The sequence below is a fragment of the Paramormyrops kingsleyae genome, chromosome 16, assembly GCF_048594095.1.
Source record: "Paramormyrops kingsleyae isolate MSU_618 chromosome 16, PKINGS_0.4, whole genome shotgun sequence".
Classification (NCBI taxonomy): domain Eukaryota; kingdom Metazoa; phylum Chordata; class Actinopteri; order Osteoglossiformes; family Mormyridae; genus Paramormyrops; species Paramormyrops kingsleyae.
The window spans coordinates 19,045,219-19,059,899 of record NC_132812.1 but is presented as its reverse complement, the minus strand read 5'-3'; the positions used below and the strand labels follow the sequence as shown (position 1 = coordinate 19,059,899).

Sequence of the window (14,681 nt, the reverse complement as noted above, 5' to 3'; positions counted from 1 at the left end):
GACAATTCATGAGGAAAAAAAATAGGTAAGATCAGGAGGAAGGAAAGATATTCGGATGACGAAGAATGAAACATTGCCCCTGTCTCAATTGGCAGAATACGTTACATACTTTTTTACCATCCTCTTATAATTATGCCATTTCCTTTCAGCAGTTGTGCATGTCCTTGTATTATAAATGCCATTGTGGGCTCACCTTTACAAAAAATGAAAGGAGATAACTACTGCCTTAGGAAACAGGCTATTAATGAATTTGTTTTGGCTTGTCAATGTCTACTGCTTGTCCATAACATCTGGTCCACAGCACAAGGTTTCACGAGGTTGTTGTTCCATTTTTTCTAAGTAATAAGGTTATATTATGTACATGTACATTAGGTAATCTTGTGGAATGTTTCGCAAAAGGGAAAATGAACCGATCTAACAGTATTAACATTAATATTGAGGACCTGATAATGAGTATTGCCACCCTTTGCCTTGAGAAAAGCTACAATCATTTTTGAAAGTGTTACACAATCCTGAACTGTCCATAATGCAAGAAAAGCCTTGAAATCTTCTTTGCACTCTGTACACTTTAACCTCCTAAAAAGGCTCAATTAAATTCCGATCTGGTGATTGGTGGAGGCTTTGGAAACTATTTTACTTCATCTTGATGTTCATGAAACCATTCTTGAATGTGTATGGGAACTGGACGCGGTTTCCCAAAACCAGCTTAACGCTATGCCGTTAGTAAGTTCTACCTTAACTTGTCTCTTAACGCTCCAAAGTGCTTCCAGAATTGTTCTTAGTTAAGTATATCTTCTGTAAGATATTATTTTGTAAGGTTGGTCTGAATCTCTCTTAGCTGTCTCGCTGTTGTCGGCTCATATTTGTCACTGAAAATAAGACTATCATCATTAAGGGTACTGTTTCATAACAAAGTACCACTTAATTAAAAAAACTGATCCATATGATAAAATAATTTTGTCTGATACATGACTACAACCTCCGTTAGGTTTCATCCTTGCTCTCTGAATGTGCAGCGAATTGGCCTTGGTAATAGGCAGATTGATGAAAGATAAAAAACGCACTGTTGATTATGTATTTATTTATTAACTGGGAAGGTAGTGGGGCGGCATTGGGGTGGACGCAATTTCTGACACCCCTGGAATTTATACACCTCTCTAAATGTGCCAACGTCACAGTATATCAAAACTTTGGTTCATGAGGTTGATGAGAGTCGACACTGCAGGTTCATTTACATGCAATTTCCCCCAAAAAGCACCCAGGAATAGTCCTTAGTAGGCAACACTGAAGCACATAAGACATTCTCTTATGTTTAGACAGTTCAGACTTTCTCCAAACATAAACCCATTCAGTAAGAGAGTGAAAGAATGAAAAAGAGTGAAAGATGGATCATCACACCATATTTATTTTTCTGTTGCTTAGGGGTCCAAGTTCTTTGCTTCCTACACCAGTTTCTGCATCTTTGATCATTGGCCTTAGATATAATCGATTTGCCCTGCCATAAATCTCAGCTTTGTGACGCTTGATGATGTACAGCCTTTGTTGCCAGAAGTGCTGCTTCATATTTTTTGTGTCCTGCAAGCACTGCTTCTCTATACTGTTGCAATCCGTCCATGTTAAGTGCCTCATGCTGATTTGAAAACTCACATATCAGTTTTGCTGCTTGTCTCTAATTGTCTCTAATACTAATTCAAATACATAAATATTTCAAATACATAAATAAATAAATAGATAGAAAAATAAGCGAATGATTGAACAAGAAAACAAACAAGCAAATAAATAAACAGATGCCTGCAAAGGGTCATGAGCCCATCCTCGGTTATTCTCTGCCTTGTGGCTATTGTTCCTGGGATGGACTACGGACCCTTGCAACCCTGTACAAGAACAAGTTGGTAGGGAAAATGAATGAATGAATATAGAAATAAAATAATATTAAAGCATAAACTTAAGCATCTGTGTACTGTTTTGATTGAGCATATTCAAATATTAAACATACTGATACTGATTTATCCAGAGTGACAGGAACTTCAAAGATATATTTGCACAGCTCATTTTTTTCTGTTAATGTTGCTAAAGTCACATTATTGCAAAACTACTACTGTCTGCCACTAATTTTCTCCTGCCCAACCATCTGCTGACTCTTGAGGAACTAATGATTTTAGTTAAAAGAGACAGCAAAGCAGCAGCATTTTCAAAGTGCTCGCTGTGATCTGATAAGTGTTAATGCTTCATGTCAGCATCACATTTCCCGAATTTCGACAACTGAAGTTGTTCCAAGTCACACTTGCAGTGAGATGCGAGGGGTGCTGAAGGCGGGGGGGGGGGGGGGTGGTTTCATGATCAAACTCGTTGATGCCAGTGTAAAGTGACTTATTTATATCTGTACCATGTCATCCTGTTGAGGAATGCTTCCTATGTCTCTGTGACATCACTCATTCTTTTTTATGAAACATTGACAGCACTAGGGAAAAAAAAAAGAAATGCACATTCCTTTCCACAAATTCTGTGAAAACGGAAAAGCTGTTTGGCAATCCCCACCTTCCCTAGCAAGAACATGTGCCACATAAAAACACTGAACCTTCTTAGGTTTCAAGCATCATACACTATTTCCAGCACTCCTTAAATATTAAAAAATGTTTTTGTGTGATGGGATAAAAATTCCATTTTGTGGCAGAGATAAACTGCAGGTGACTTTGCCTTTTGCAGTAAACTACCCCCTCTTTTACTGCTTTGTTTTTTTATCTTCTGTATCATGTTATTTCCTGATGAGTGTCGCACTGGCCTCCAGCTTAGCAAGTCAGACGAGACCCTCTCACACCAAGGCTGAGGTCTTTGTTCCTTATGGGGATCCCCAGATGCTCATGGACCACCTGAGAGATATATTCCCTCCAGCGTTTCCCGAGTTTGCCCTGGGGCCTCCGCCCAGTGGGACGTGCCTGAAACGGCTTCCCTGGGAGACACCCAGCTGCCATCCTTATAAGATGGTTGCACCACTTCAGCGAGCTCTTCCTGATCTAAGGGAGCAGGAGCTCAGTTTTGGATCTCAGTTCAGACACCTGTACTCCTGACCTTCTCTTTCTGGCAGTTACCCATGGATCCTGACCTTAGACATGGATCAAGACTGACAGATAAACCTTAAGTGTCGCCTCATGACTTAGCTCCAGCTTCTCCTATGCAGACCTTCTCAGTGTCCTTAAAGCTGTTCGCTCTCAACATCATTCATATAGGGGAGTCCAAGTGAGCTAAATTCGCTATGGGCATGCACATCGCCATCATCTGTTCTTTCCAAAGAGAGCACCATGGTCTCTGATTTGGAGGTGCTCATTCAGATCTCCTCTGCGTCACATCTGCATTGAACCGCTCAGTTACAGTATATGCAGGAGTTCTTGGTTGGATGTGGCCAGAAGCACAACTGCATCTGCAAATAGTGTGGATGTCGCCTGTAGCCTTTCATATTTGTTATCCTGTCCATGAAAATCACAAACAGTAGTGGAGACAAGCTGCACCTTTGCCTTCATGCCAACACCCACTCCGAAGGATTCAGACGTGACTCTGATTACATTCATACAAGGACTGAATAGCCCGCAGTGGTAGCCCTGGGACCCGATATTCCAGTAGTACCTCCCACAGAATAAACCGGGTACACGCTTATGCGCCTTCTCCAATTCACAAATGATTTGTAGGCTATGGAGAATGAATTATTTGAGGGAAAAGAATTGGTCCACCGTACTAATAATATGTGTTTTGTGTGTGTATATATAAAACATATATATTACACACACACACACACACACACACACACAGTGGACCAATATATATATGTGTGTGTGTGTGTTTGTGTATATATATATATATATAGGCTTCCCTAGCCCTTTGGCTCACTTGAGGGTCTTCCGGACCCAGTCGAAGCTTTCAAACATGGGGCATCTTTCGCCACTACTTTCAGTTTCAGCTTCAACTTCTCTTACTTTGCATTACATCACACATAAGGGATGACTTTTTGCAGTAAAGACGACATTTTTTATATTTGCGAATTGAAAAAATTTTTTTTAAAAAAATAAAAAAATTAATAAAACTATTGCAACTGGGTCTGCCAGACCCATATGTTCTACGTGGTGCAGTGTGAAACTCAAGTGGCCACAAGGGCTAGGAACGCTTTAAACTGTGATCTTCTCCTGATAACTAGAACTAGAACTTTGGTGTCCCTTTAAAATCTGTAAAGCCAGTCTCATATATCATGCATGTGTCAGGGATGCGGGCGGCTCGGGCACGGGAACGAGGCATAGTGCCGGCACAGAAAGGGCGGACGACCCACTAGCGGCTCCAGGAAAACAAAACAGGGTTTATTAAACAAAACAGAAAACACTACAAAACCAAAAAGGACCACGAGGGTCAAAAACTGAATAACAAAAACCAGATACACATCTAACATCGACTATCAAACACAATCAATACAAACCAACTACAACACATACAGAACACATAATGAACCACTCGGGAACTGAACAGAAGCAGGAACTAAAATACTAAGGGGTAACGAGACTAACACAGGACAGGTGAGGCTAATTAAGAAAGACCAGGGAACCAGGGCACAGGTGAAACTAATACTCAAAGGAACTAAACAGGGAAACTAAGAACTAACCAAGGAATCAGAACACTGGGGAATTACAGACAGGTAAAGACAAGCAGGGGCACAAGGAACAAAACCAAAAACCATATACAAAATCACCAAATACAATAACTAGACAAACTAAATTGAAACACTAGGGAGCAAAATACAAAAACAGGAGGTGGGATTCAAACAGAGGACAGAAGGTACAAAGAAGGTGTTGAGCCATGAGGCCAACAGAACAGGGGAAACTCAAAGACAAACATGAAGGACGGGATGACCAGCAATGCCTGCTGGCCAAACGGGGAAGGGACACAGAGTGAGACAACAGGGGCTGACCCTGACAGCATGCCTATGAGCATCCTTGTATTTAAACATGCTGTTTGTCATGGACAGTCAATGTCCTGCGCAGAGGTCCAGTGACCATTCAGGTTAAGATCTGGGAGACCATTCTTCCCAGCTTTCCTCCTGGTACCTTCATTGTCCCCATGTGTGTGTTGAAGTCTTCTATCCGCAAGTGGCAGTCACTCCGAAGAAACCCTTCTGTGCACTGGCTCCTTAGCAGAAGTCTTTCACGGTGGAGAACTCCAGAGATCCTGGAGCCCATACTGTGCATGGAGATCAGACGCTTTCCAGTTTCCAAATACTCAGTTTTACAAGTACTCAGTTTTCCAAGTACCTAGTGTCCATTAGCCATGTCAGGTTCCGCTTTATATTTGCCAAAAACGGCATAATGCTGAAGCCCCACCTTCTACCACAGCGTCAAGTACATGGGAGGCCTGGCCAGCAGGCATTAGCTTATGAACATCTCCCCAAGGCCAGGCTCTCGGGGTGGGTCCTGGTGCCCATATTCTGGACAGGCTGCTCTTCTTCGTTTATGGCACCTTTGATTTCAGTTTGTCTGGCTTCCCCCCCCCCCCACAGACCTGCTTTAAAAGGGAGATCCCACCCTGAGGTCATACTTTGGATTGTTAAAGCACGCAAAACCCAATGGGGTCTCTGGCTTTTTAAATAAGAATAAAAAAAAAGTTTTAACACACGCATGAACATTTTTCTCTACTTTGTTTGGATATACAGTAGAGTGTAATGGTGCCACTTTGTGCCAAAGCTGCATCTTTTTTATTATTCACATTGTGCAGTTCCCAGTCCCACAGATGCTTGTCTTCATCACAAAAGGCTGAACTTGATGTGTGGCTGGTGATGTCAGTGGCGGCTGGCAGTTTTATAGACGGTGCTGAATTGCACTGTGGCATGGGCTTTTACTAATTAGTTCTTAGGAGAGACTCCATTTTATTCAGAGGCAGAAGCCTCTCAAAGAACGAGAAATAAATAGAACAAAAACAACAACATCTTCCCAGTTCACCACGGTAGGCACCATGCCACCTTTTTTGGGCATTAAGAAAGGAAATAATTACATTCTGGCTGTTTAAAATAATATTAATTTATATATTGGGATAAATAGCACTGCAAAACAACAAATGAAAGGATGAATGAATGAATGAATGCTAGATAGATAGATAGATAATTTGTATTAGTACATAAATTTGTATTATATAAGGCCACATCACATTACACATTTCATTTCATTTCATTTCATTTAATGAAATGTGTTTTATACATGCATGCATGCATAACAACAAAAAGAAGACTCTTTGATTTTCAAGGCATTGGATTCCCATACATAATTAAAAGGGTACAAAGTCTTTCTTGTATTTTTTTTTTTGTTGTTTAGAAGATGTTATGGATGAAGCGGAAGAACGTCAAATTGCCAGTTTATCACTTTGCTTCTCTGAAAACTATAGTCTTAGATGTATACTTTCAGCTTGTTTATACACTACTAAGTGTAGCAACAAACCACAACCTTCTATAAGAGGACAACAGGAAAACATTTTCAAATGTTACCATAGAGAAACATTGTTTTAATTGTAGCCTCTGGTGGTTTTAACACCACAGATCTAATGAGCAGACCACACCACTCTTATTTTCGGGGGGCAGGGGGGGATGTATTATACTAATCAAAAAAGGGGTCACACACTGTCACTCAAATAAACATATGGAAGCTGATGTTCAATTAAAAAAATGTATATATACAATTATCAAGGCAGTATACCTCATATGGTACAGTAGACTATTTGGTGATTCTTAACCAGTGATTCTCAACCAAGTCTTCAGGGACCCATCAAACATTTTTACTCCCTCACAGGTCCCAGAGCATATGCACCAAGTGATCGAGCAGTTACACTGAATACCTGGGAGGTGGGAAGGAGCAGGAACGTGCCTGGGACAGTCTGGGTTTCCCCGACGACTGGGCTGACAAACACTGCCATAGACAGACTGAAAGAGGATCTCCATCATGCATTTGGAAGATGTGGATAAAAGGGAAATTGAGCATTTCAATGTATATTTGACAGCGTGCATTGCACGCCTGAACAAACATAGTTTTAATCCTATAAGATGGAGCTGACTAGGGTACATTGATATACACAAAATTCACCTTGAATCATCAACAATAAAAATCACACAAAAAAATTTGCAAATACGAAAATAATAAGAGAACTGAGACACAATAATAGCATTTCACACCTAGAGCTGCAGATGGTGCAGGTCTCACTGTCAAATTCATGGTCCACCCGACTGTTCTAGAATTGCACTTCCTATTGTGGGAGTTACACTGTGACCGAAGAATTGAGCAGTCAGATAAGAAAAGTAAATCTTTACCGTAGCTGTCCTCCACTCACCCTGGCTGCTGCCTGTTGACAGGTCCACCCCTGTGCTCACATCTGTTACGAGTTACAATACTGCACGCAATCAGTAACCCCGTGCTCTGGGGTACTCCCCCAGAGAACGGCTTTTTAAAATCATCTGTTTTGTGTGAGTGTGTGAGCATCCCATGACCTGTACTAGATAAGCAGCTAGGCAAGGGGGATGGATGGATGGATGGATGGATGGATATATTTATTCAGTAATGCTTGACTTTAACTGCACCTACAGTAGAACATTCAGTCCACCTGCATGTGTGATATACTTACATGCCGCCTATGAATGTCCTATGAATGCATAATGAAGGTGCAGTTAATGTGATTGCTATCACTTATTCTTAAAATTGTAGTCAAATTATCTATGCCTAGATTTAATTTTATGTCCGATGGGGAGATTTTGGGTTGAAGTGATCAGGAATAAAACTATAAATTTATGTTGTTCTTCTTTTTTAAAACTTGCGCACATTCTTTTAAATAACAGGACTCAAAGAAATAGGATAATCCCAGGAATACAAGAAACCATATTGAGACAATGCATATAAATATTGTAATAATTTGCACATTTTGGACTTATATATATGCATTTTGGGGTGGGGGATTAACATAACAATGGGTTCTTGAGACATTCAAGAGTGTCAATGTTTCAGGATCGAATAACACAGTTCTCTAACCATAATACTGCTCGACACCAGCATTCCATGTATTTTTCTGCATATTATATGACATTTGGAAGAAATCAGCAGGACAGCTAAAGGTGAGTAACTTTAGCAGCTCATGGAGCCCTTAGCCAAATTCAAATCACATGCCTAGGAGAAACCCAATCTTCCTGGGAAGCATATTGCGCTGTCAGTGTGCAGCAGTCCCCATCTTCTGAGGAAATGACCATCCAGACCAATCAAGGCACATTATGATGACACTGGCATTATGACAGTCTTTCGTTCCTGGAGACAAGCCCTGTGGGCTGTACAGCCCAACACGCAAACATACATTTTTCAAGAGCAAGTTTAAGGAAACCGTATTAGGTATTGGACAAGTGGTTAATAGTACTTCCCCTACAAGTAAGCATTGCACTTGAGGACTTCTGCCTGGACGTCTTCAGTGGCATGGGACTCCAACACTGTTTGAATGCCACACGTCTGCAGTTTGGTTGCCTTGTAATGTGACTCAGCCAGGATGTTTTACCTTAAGTTTAACCCAGTGACATTATGTTCAACATAACTGAATGTGGTAGCGCTTTACATTAACTGCACGTTCATAATGCGTTCATTTTACATTCATAGAGCATGTGGTGCACCTTCATAATGAATTCATAGAACATTCATAAGCAGCATGCAACACATATTACAGCAGTGCACTCATAATATTTTCATGAACTAGACATGGCAGCAATAATATACTTTAATAATAGACATTAAAATCATATTATCACATAATGTTTGTTATTAATGTATATTAAACCGTTATGGTATGTTAGGATGTTCTGGTATACTTACATGCTGCTTATTAATGTTCTTTGAATGCATCATAAAGGCATTATGAAGGTGCAGTTAATGTAAAGCTTAACTTGAGGCCTCTAATGATACATTTTATCTATATATAACTCTTAGATGTTGACTTCATACATGTTTCTGTGTTTGCCAGAATTCATTATCAAAATAAATTCAGTTTTGAACCTCTGACCAGTCCCACAGCTCTATTCCAGGTGGCTGGAATGGAGATTAACAAATAGAAATAGCACCCGTGAAAACTAATTCTGAGCATATTCCATCCACTTGTATTTGTTAGAAGAAAAAACAGCTGACGTTTTGTTAGAACACCTTTCCTAATTAGATTTCGCTACACTTATAATACATGCACTACTACTGTAGCATAGACAACAAGGGACAAAATACTGGATAATGAATAAGAGAAAGCCTTAAAGCAGTTGTTACTCTGAATGAGTTTCCACAGTCCCTATTCATTTAAAAAATCACCTTATGCAGTATATATTTGTTCGGTAGGTAGTCAGTCCATCTAAATGTGACAATATCATTCCAATATACCACAATCTAAGAGAGAGAGAAAGTTTGGTGCGTAGAAACCTCACAGAATATACATAATATCCTTGCTCATAAATGCATTTTTTTTAAGTGGTCAGTAAATTATTTTAATAAATTGCAGTCTACCTCTTCTGTGCCCGATATTCCCTACTTTAAAGCAGCTTGAAATGCATTGGTTGACTGGTTTATGAGAACAATATTCTGAATTCATATATTCAAAAGTCAAAAATATATTTGTACTTTTGTACTTTGGTATTTGTATATCCTGCCTATGTGGAATAAGGCATGTCCCTCAAGTTTTGGTCATCAGAGACATACTGAATGTAAATAGAATATAGGATCCACATCTTTTGATCCAAGATAACGATACATAAGTTATGAAGTTGCCTTTATTTACTCCACAACTTAACTAAAAAAAAAATGTGCCCATGGTATCTGAGTACTGCATTTCCTTCTGATACCATTTGTGTTCATGAGTTTTTGATTTTATATTCGTCTTAGCAGATCTCAGTCGGCACAATGTTACATATGGCTGACAGTATAGTGAGGGGATGACATAAGGGACCAAACATGGACTAGGTAACTGTGTAGCTCTATTTATACTTATTTAGTCGACACTTTTGTCCCAAATCACATGCAGCTGATGAAAGCTGGGGATCAGAGATTAAGCTACGACAGGATCCCTGGAGTATGTAGAGTTCATGGTAGTCTGGAAATTCTCTCAGTCACAGGATCCAACTGATCCCATGATCTTCAGGACACAAGCACAGATCACTTACATTTATTTTTACATTAGTGTATTTGCCAGATAAATTTGTTCAAAGCTATGTACAAGTAACGCAAATAACACACTACAAACCTAGACGCTGTTAAGGACTCGAACAGGCATAAGTGCAGCTAGGCTGAGCTTCCTGTGAATGCTGAGGTACAAGTGTAAACAGCATTAGAGCAGGAGCTACACAACATCTGCCAAACAAAGCAGGAACCTTATAAGGCTACGATTCAATCAGCACGAAGTGCAACATTAACATTCAGAGTAACATCAAGCCAGCAGAGGCATTTCTGGAACAGAATGGTCTTGAGGGAGGTGGAGAGGGAATCTGATGACTGGATGTGTTCTAGCAGCTCATTCCACCGTTGGGGAAGCAGGCAGAAGAGCCACACACTGCAACATCCTATATGTAGCGATTCACAATCTCAAAATAACACTTTGTATTCAAAAACAGAGAGAAAGAGAACTTGGTCTCTAAAGTGTATTTTCCCTCTATTCTTCAGTATTAGCATTTCCTAATTAATAATTAAAATGGTTTTTTTTTTTTTATTTTCCAATAAAAAGGCAGCAGATTTTAATACAGTGGCAGGCTACTTATATTTATTTTTAAACTGAAAGTAAGCTTCTTTGCAATCATAACACAAGTCTAGCTGTAGAGAGAAATTAGAAGTATAAATTATATGGGCTTAAACTTTGAATATAGGTCACTGTTCCAGTTTGTGATAAAACCTGTTCTGGTTGGTATATTTCAATTATATAAACTAATTGCATCTCATAGAGGGCAGATAGGTGCTTGATAGGGAATTAAATTAAAGGAAAAAAGGGAATAACAAAACGTCTTTCGCTTTTAAGCTGATTAAAAGGAAACAGATTTTGATTCTAAGTGACCCTCCAAAGACATGCACACCTACTCAGAATGAAATTGCATGACATTTTGTTTATTTAGCAGAGGCTTTAATCCAAAGCGACGTCCATATGGGGGGAAGTAGCGGAGTTAACTGCCCCCTGCAGGCATTACATGGGGTGGAGTAGCGGAGTTAGCGCCCCCTGCAGGCATTGAGGGTTAAGGCCCCTGCTCAGGGATCTAACGAGGAAATCAGTCTGCTGACCACAGAATCTGAACCAACGTCCTTCTGATCACAACTTACTCAACCAGGGGCACCTTCTGCATTTTTTTATGCCACCAGCATAAACAATAATACTTAAACTGTTTGAACCGAAGGAGAAACTAAAATAAAAGAACATTTATGTTCTGTAGCTTTTATTTGAAACAACTGTCACATCTTCCATTTTTCTAATTTATTGACCCTAATATGTCACCTCAGCCACTAAACTTACACATATCCCCCATGGGCACAACAACGGCGCTCCTAAAACTGAACCGTTCAAACCTCTAATCTTATTAAGGACAGTGACTAAGATCATGTTCCTCGCAGAGCGTCATTGTTGCTGCACTCCTACATCCTATACCCTTCCTTCTCATTCCAGTGGCGGGAATTCAGCGTTCTAAATAAACCATCACACTGTATTTATAGCATGAGGGTTTAATTACAGCATCCTGTTTATGGCCATCAATACCAGGACGACGCTGAATGTGCCAAGTGATCAGTGTGATAATTCTACATGAATGATTGCCATATCATAGTATGATCAGATGGCCGCAGTGTCTGGCTGACAATCTAGGCCAGGGGTCTCCAACTCCGGTCCTGGAGAGCTACTATCCAGTAGGTTTTCTGTCCCACTTCAATACTGATGAGCCACACCTGTTCCTGGTATTTACCTGAGAACAGGTGTGGCTCATCAGAAGCCGGGTAGGATAGAAAACCTACTGAACGGTAGCTCTCCAGGACCGGAGTTGGAGACCCCTGATCTAGGCTATATGAGAGCTTTTGGTCATGATGTGACTCTGGTTACATACCATACTACCGAGATTAATCAAGATAGACATTTTATTTGCATTTTAACTCATTCCTCCTGCTGCAGACATAAGGAAATGTATTTATTGAAGAGCGAATTGTAGAAGCACTTAATGCCAACTCTGGGGTGAGGGGTGGGCAGAGCAAGATCATTTAGCATATGGTCACACCCTGATGGGGGACTATGTGACAGCTTTATACTAGGTCTTCAGCTGTGGCTCTGTGACTGAGAATGCTGCTTTGGTTTTCATTGTGTGCTACTTGCGAAGTTCAGGAAATATTCTGAATCCTCAGTAACTGGATACTAATTTTTTCATGCAGAGTGGGCTACAGGGGATTACAGTACAATGTAAAGTACCTTGCTTGATGTTATTGCCTGAAAGTGGCGAACTGAGTTAATTCTTACTGCATCCTTTGAAACATACGTTGTTTGTTTCAAACGTAAAAGATCACAAAGGAACGGCATAAATAAAGACGGCTATATTTTGAAGTGGAAATACAATGGTATTGCTTTGCTTGAGGTACGTGGTTCCATACGTTTCCCTCTGCAAGCTGCAGTGAGTAGGGCCCGAAAACAAGTCACGTAACACCAGCGATACGTAGGCACGCTCCTGCTTCTGTACATGTGAGATCATCTGAGGCTGTTCCACAGGGAGGTGCACTACAGAGCGAGGCAGATCCTTAGGGCAATGAGTTGTTTTATATGAGAGATAAACCTGTTCTTCTGAAATATTGATGAAAAACCTTTGAGCTTCCAAGTAGCTGCATTTTCCTGCCCTTGGTATAGTCTCTCCTTGTGGCTGGAAAACATTTAATGAAAGCTATTAAATACTGTCACCGGAGGCATTATTTGTACACCATACATTTTGGAACGCGTCATGGTTGTTGATTCATATATTAGAAAACCTAACTCTATTGTTCACTATTGCTTTTCAATAACTCTTTTATTGGAAAACATTTTATTTCACCAATATGGTATACCTTCTCTTCCTATATGTTAAAGTTAAATATACAGACTTAAGTAAGGTATACAGTACATCTAAGGACCTTTGATATTAGGCATACACTTTTATGTTCTATATACTATGAGCATCAGAGCCGTATTTTATTCATTTAGCATTAGTATTTCCCACTCCATGACATGATTTAGGGTCATTTGCATATATCTGGTTTGCCATGGATACGCAGGAGACTCTGTGAAGGATGAGACAATGGTGAGCATGCAGGCCAAGCTCCAGTCCCCTTCAGTGTCTGCTGTCAAAGCCATCTGCCTCTTTTTTGCTTTACTATCCCAAAATGTAATTGGTCAGTGGGCTACGAGCCTAATGCCCACAGAAGCTTGCAGGGTCATATTGTTCCCCTGGTTCACAGCCGTTCTGGGTGGAGGACAGAAGGTGCACATCCTCCATCCACAGACCAGCACCCGCCAAGTGCCAGGACAGGACGCTGCTCAAACAGCCTATATATAACTAACCCGCTCTATTAGAGTTTTGGGAAGGGAAATGACTTTGAACTTAGGAGAAGGCATTTTACGATAAGTTTGTTGGCCACAAAAAGTGATTTCTCAAATGAAAACGCATATTTAATCACACTGTACTTTCTCTCTTACTTGGGAATGAAGGAAACGGTTCAAATCTTGTCAGCATCCCCAGTCTGGGGCTCGGTGGTGTAGGCTAGTGGTGAATTACATTACACACATTACATTTTGTCTAAGCCCCAAACAAGCCATTCTCATTTCCATATGAAAAAGGGTATTACAATGCTAATTTCATTGCACCACTGAGATTCCTTGAAGTGTTTATATACAGTACACACTCTGTTTAAATGCATGAGTTACTTTGAACTCAACAGTGTCTTTGAGATATGTTGCCATTAAATAAATATTATTAGATATTAAAACAACAAAAACAGTGACTATTTAATGAAGTGAATGTTTAATTTAATGAAGTTTAATCATTTAAAAACATCGTTGTGCATATTGTTTTAAAAATGCTAAGATCATAACTTCCTTCCTATTACCAGGGGAGAGTGACAAGGATGACAAATAATGTAATTATTCATGGATAGTTATTCATACATATAGTTTTTATGTATATACTGTATATAGTGTTGTTTATAAGTTATTCTTTGTGTTGCTATGGTGACTGTTCTAAGACATTTTGACACATTTCTACAAGAACTTATCCACATATGCTCATGGCAACAAACCTCAAGATGGCATATGCTAGTTTTTTTTTTTGCCTCCGATCAATTACCCGAATTCTTCTGTGTGTATTGGTGTTGCTGAGGTCCAAAAGAAAAATCCCAGCGCAAAAGCCTATATTACATGATCACATTAGGTTATTTAATCTGACATTTTATATAAAATGTAATTTAATCTAATATTGGATCTCTTCTGAATAGTGTGTCAGTATTTGAATTAAAGGTTTTGCAAATCTCTCAGATGAATCATTAAAAATTCAAGCATCCTTTCTTTTTAAAATAGACCATGGAAATAGCTGTTTTATAAATCTTATCCTTGGTTTATTGAAAAAAAGAAGAAAACACTAAAGAAAATCATGGAATTACATAAACTTCCATTTTAAT

At 39.6% G+C, this 14,681-nt stretch overlaps 1 protein-coding gene across 5 annotated transcripts in view; it reads left to right on the top strand.

Annotated features, from left to right (window-relative positions):
- The window catches only part of LOC111834140 (protocadherin-9), a 158,408-nt gene that overhangs the window by 68,867 nt on the left and 74,860 nt on the right, over positions 1 to 14,681 (top strand). Inside the window, exon 4 of one of the 5 annotated variants that reach the window (XM_023793110.2) lies at positions 6,813 to 6,933. The exons of the other annotated variants lie outside the window; for them this stretch is intronic. Within the exon in view, the coding sequence (XP_023648878.1) occupies positions 6,813 to 6,854 (42 nt within the window). The 3' untranslated portion in view covers positions 6,855 to 6,933. Of the gene's footprint in view, positions 1 to 6,812; positions 6,934 to 14,681 lie in introns of those variants that run through there. 5 annotated transcript variants of the gene reach the window in all.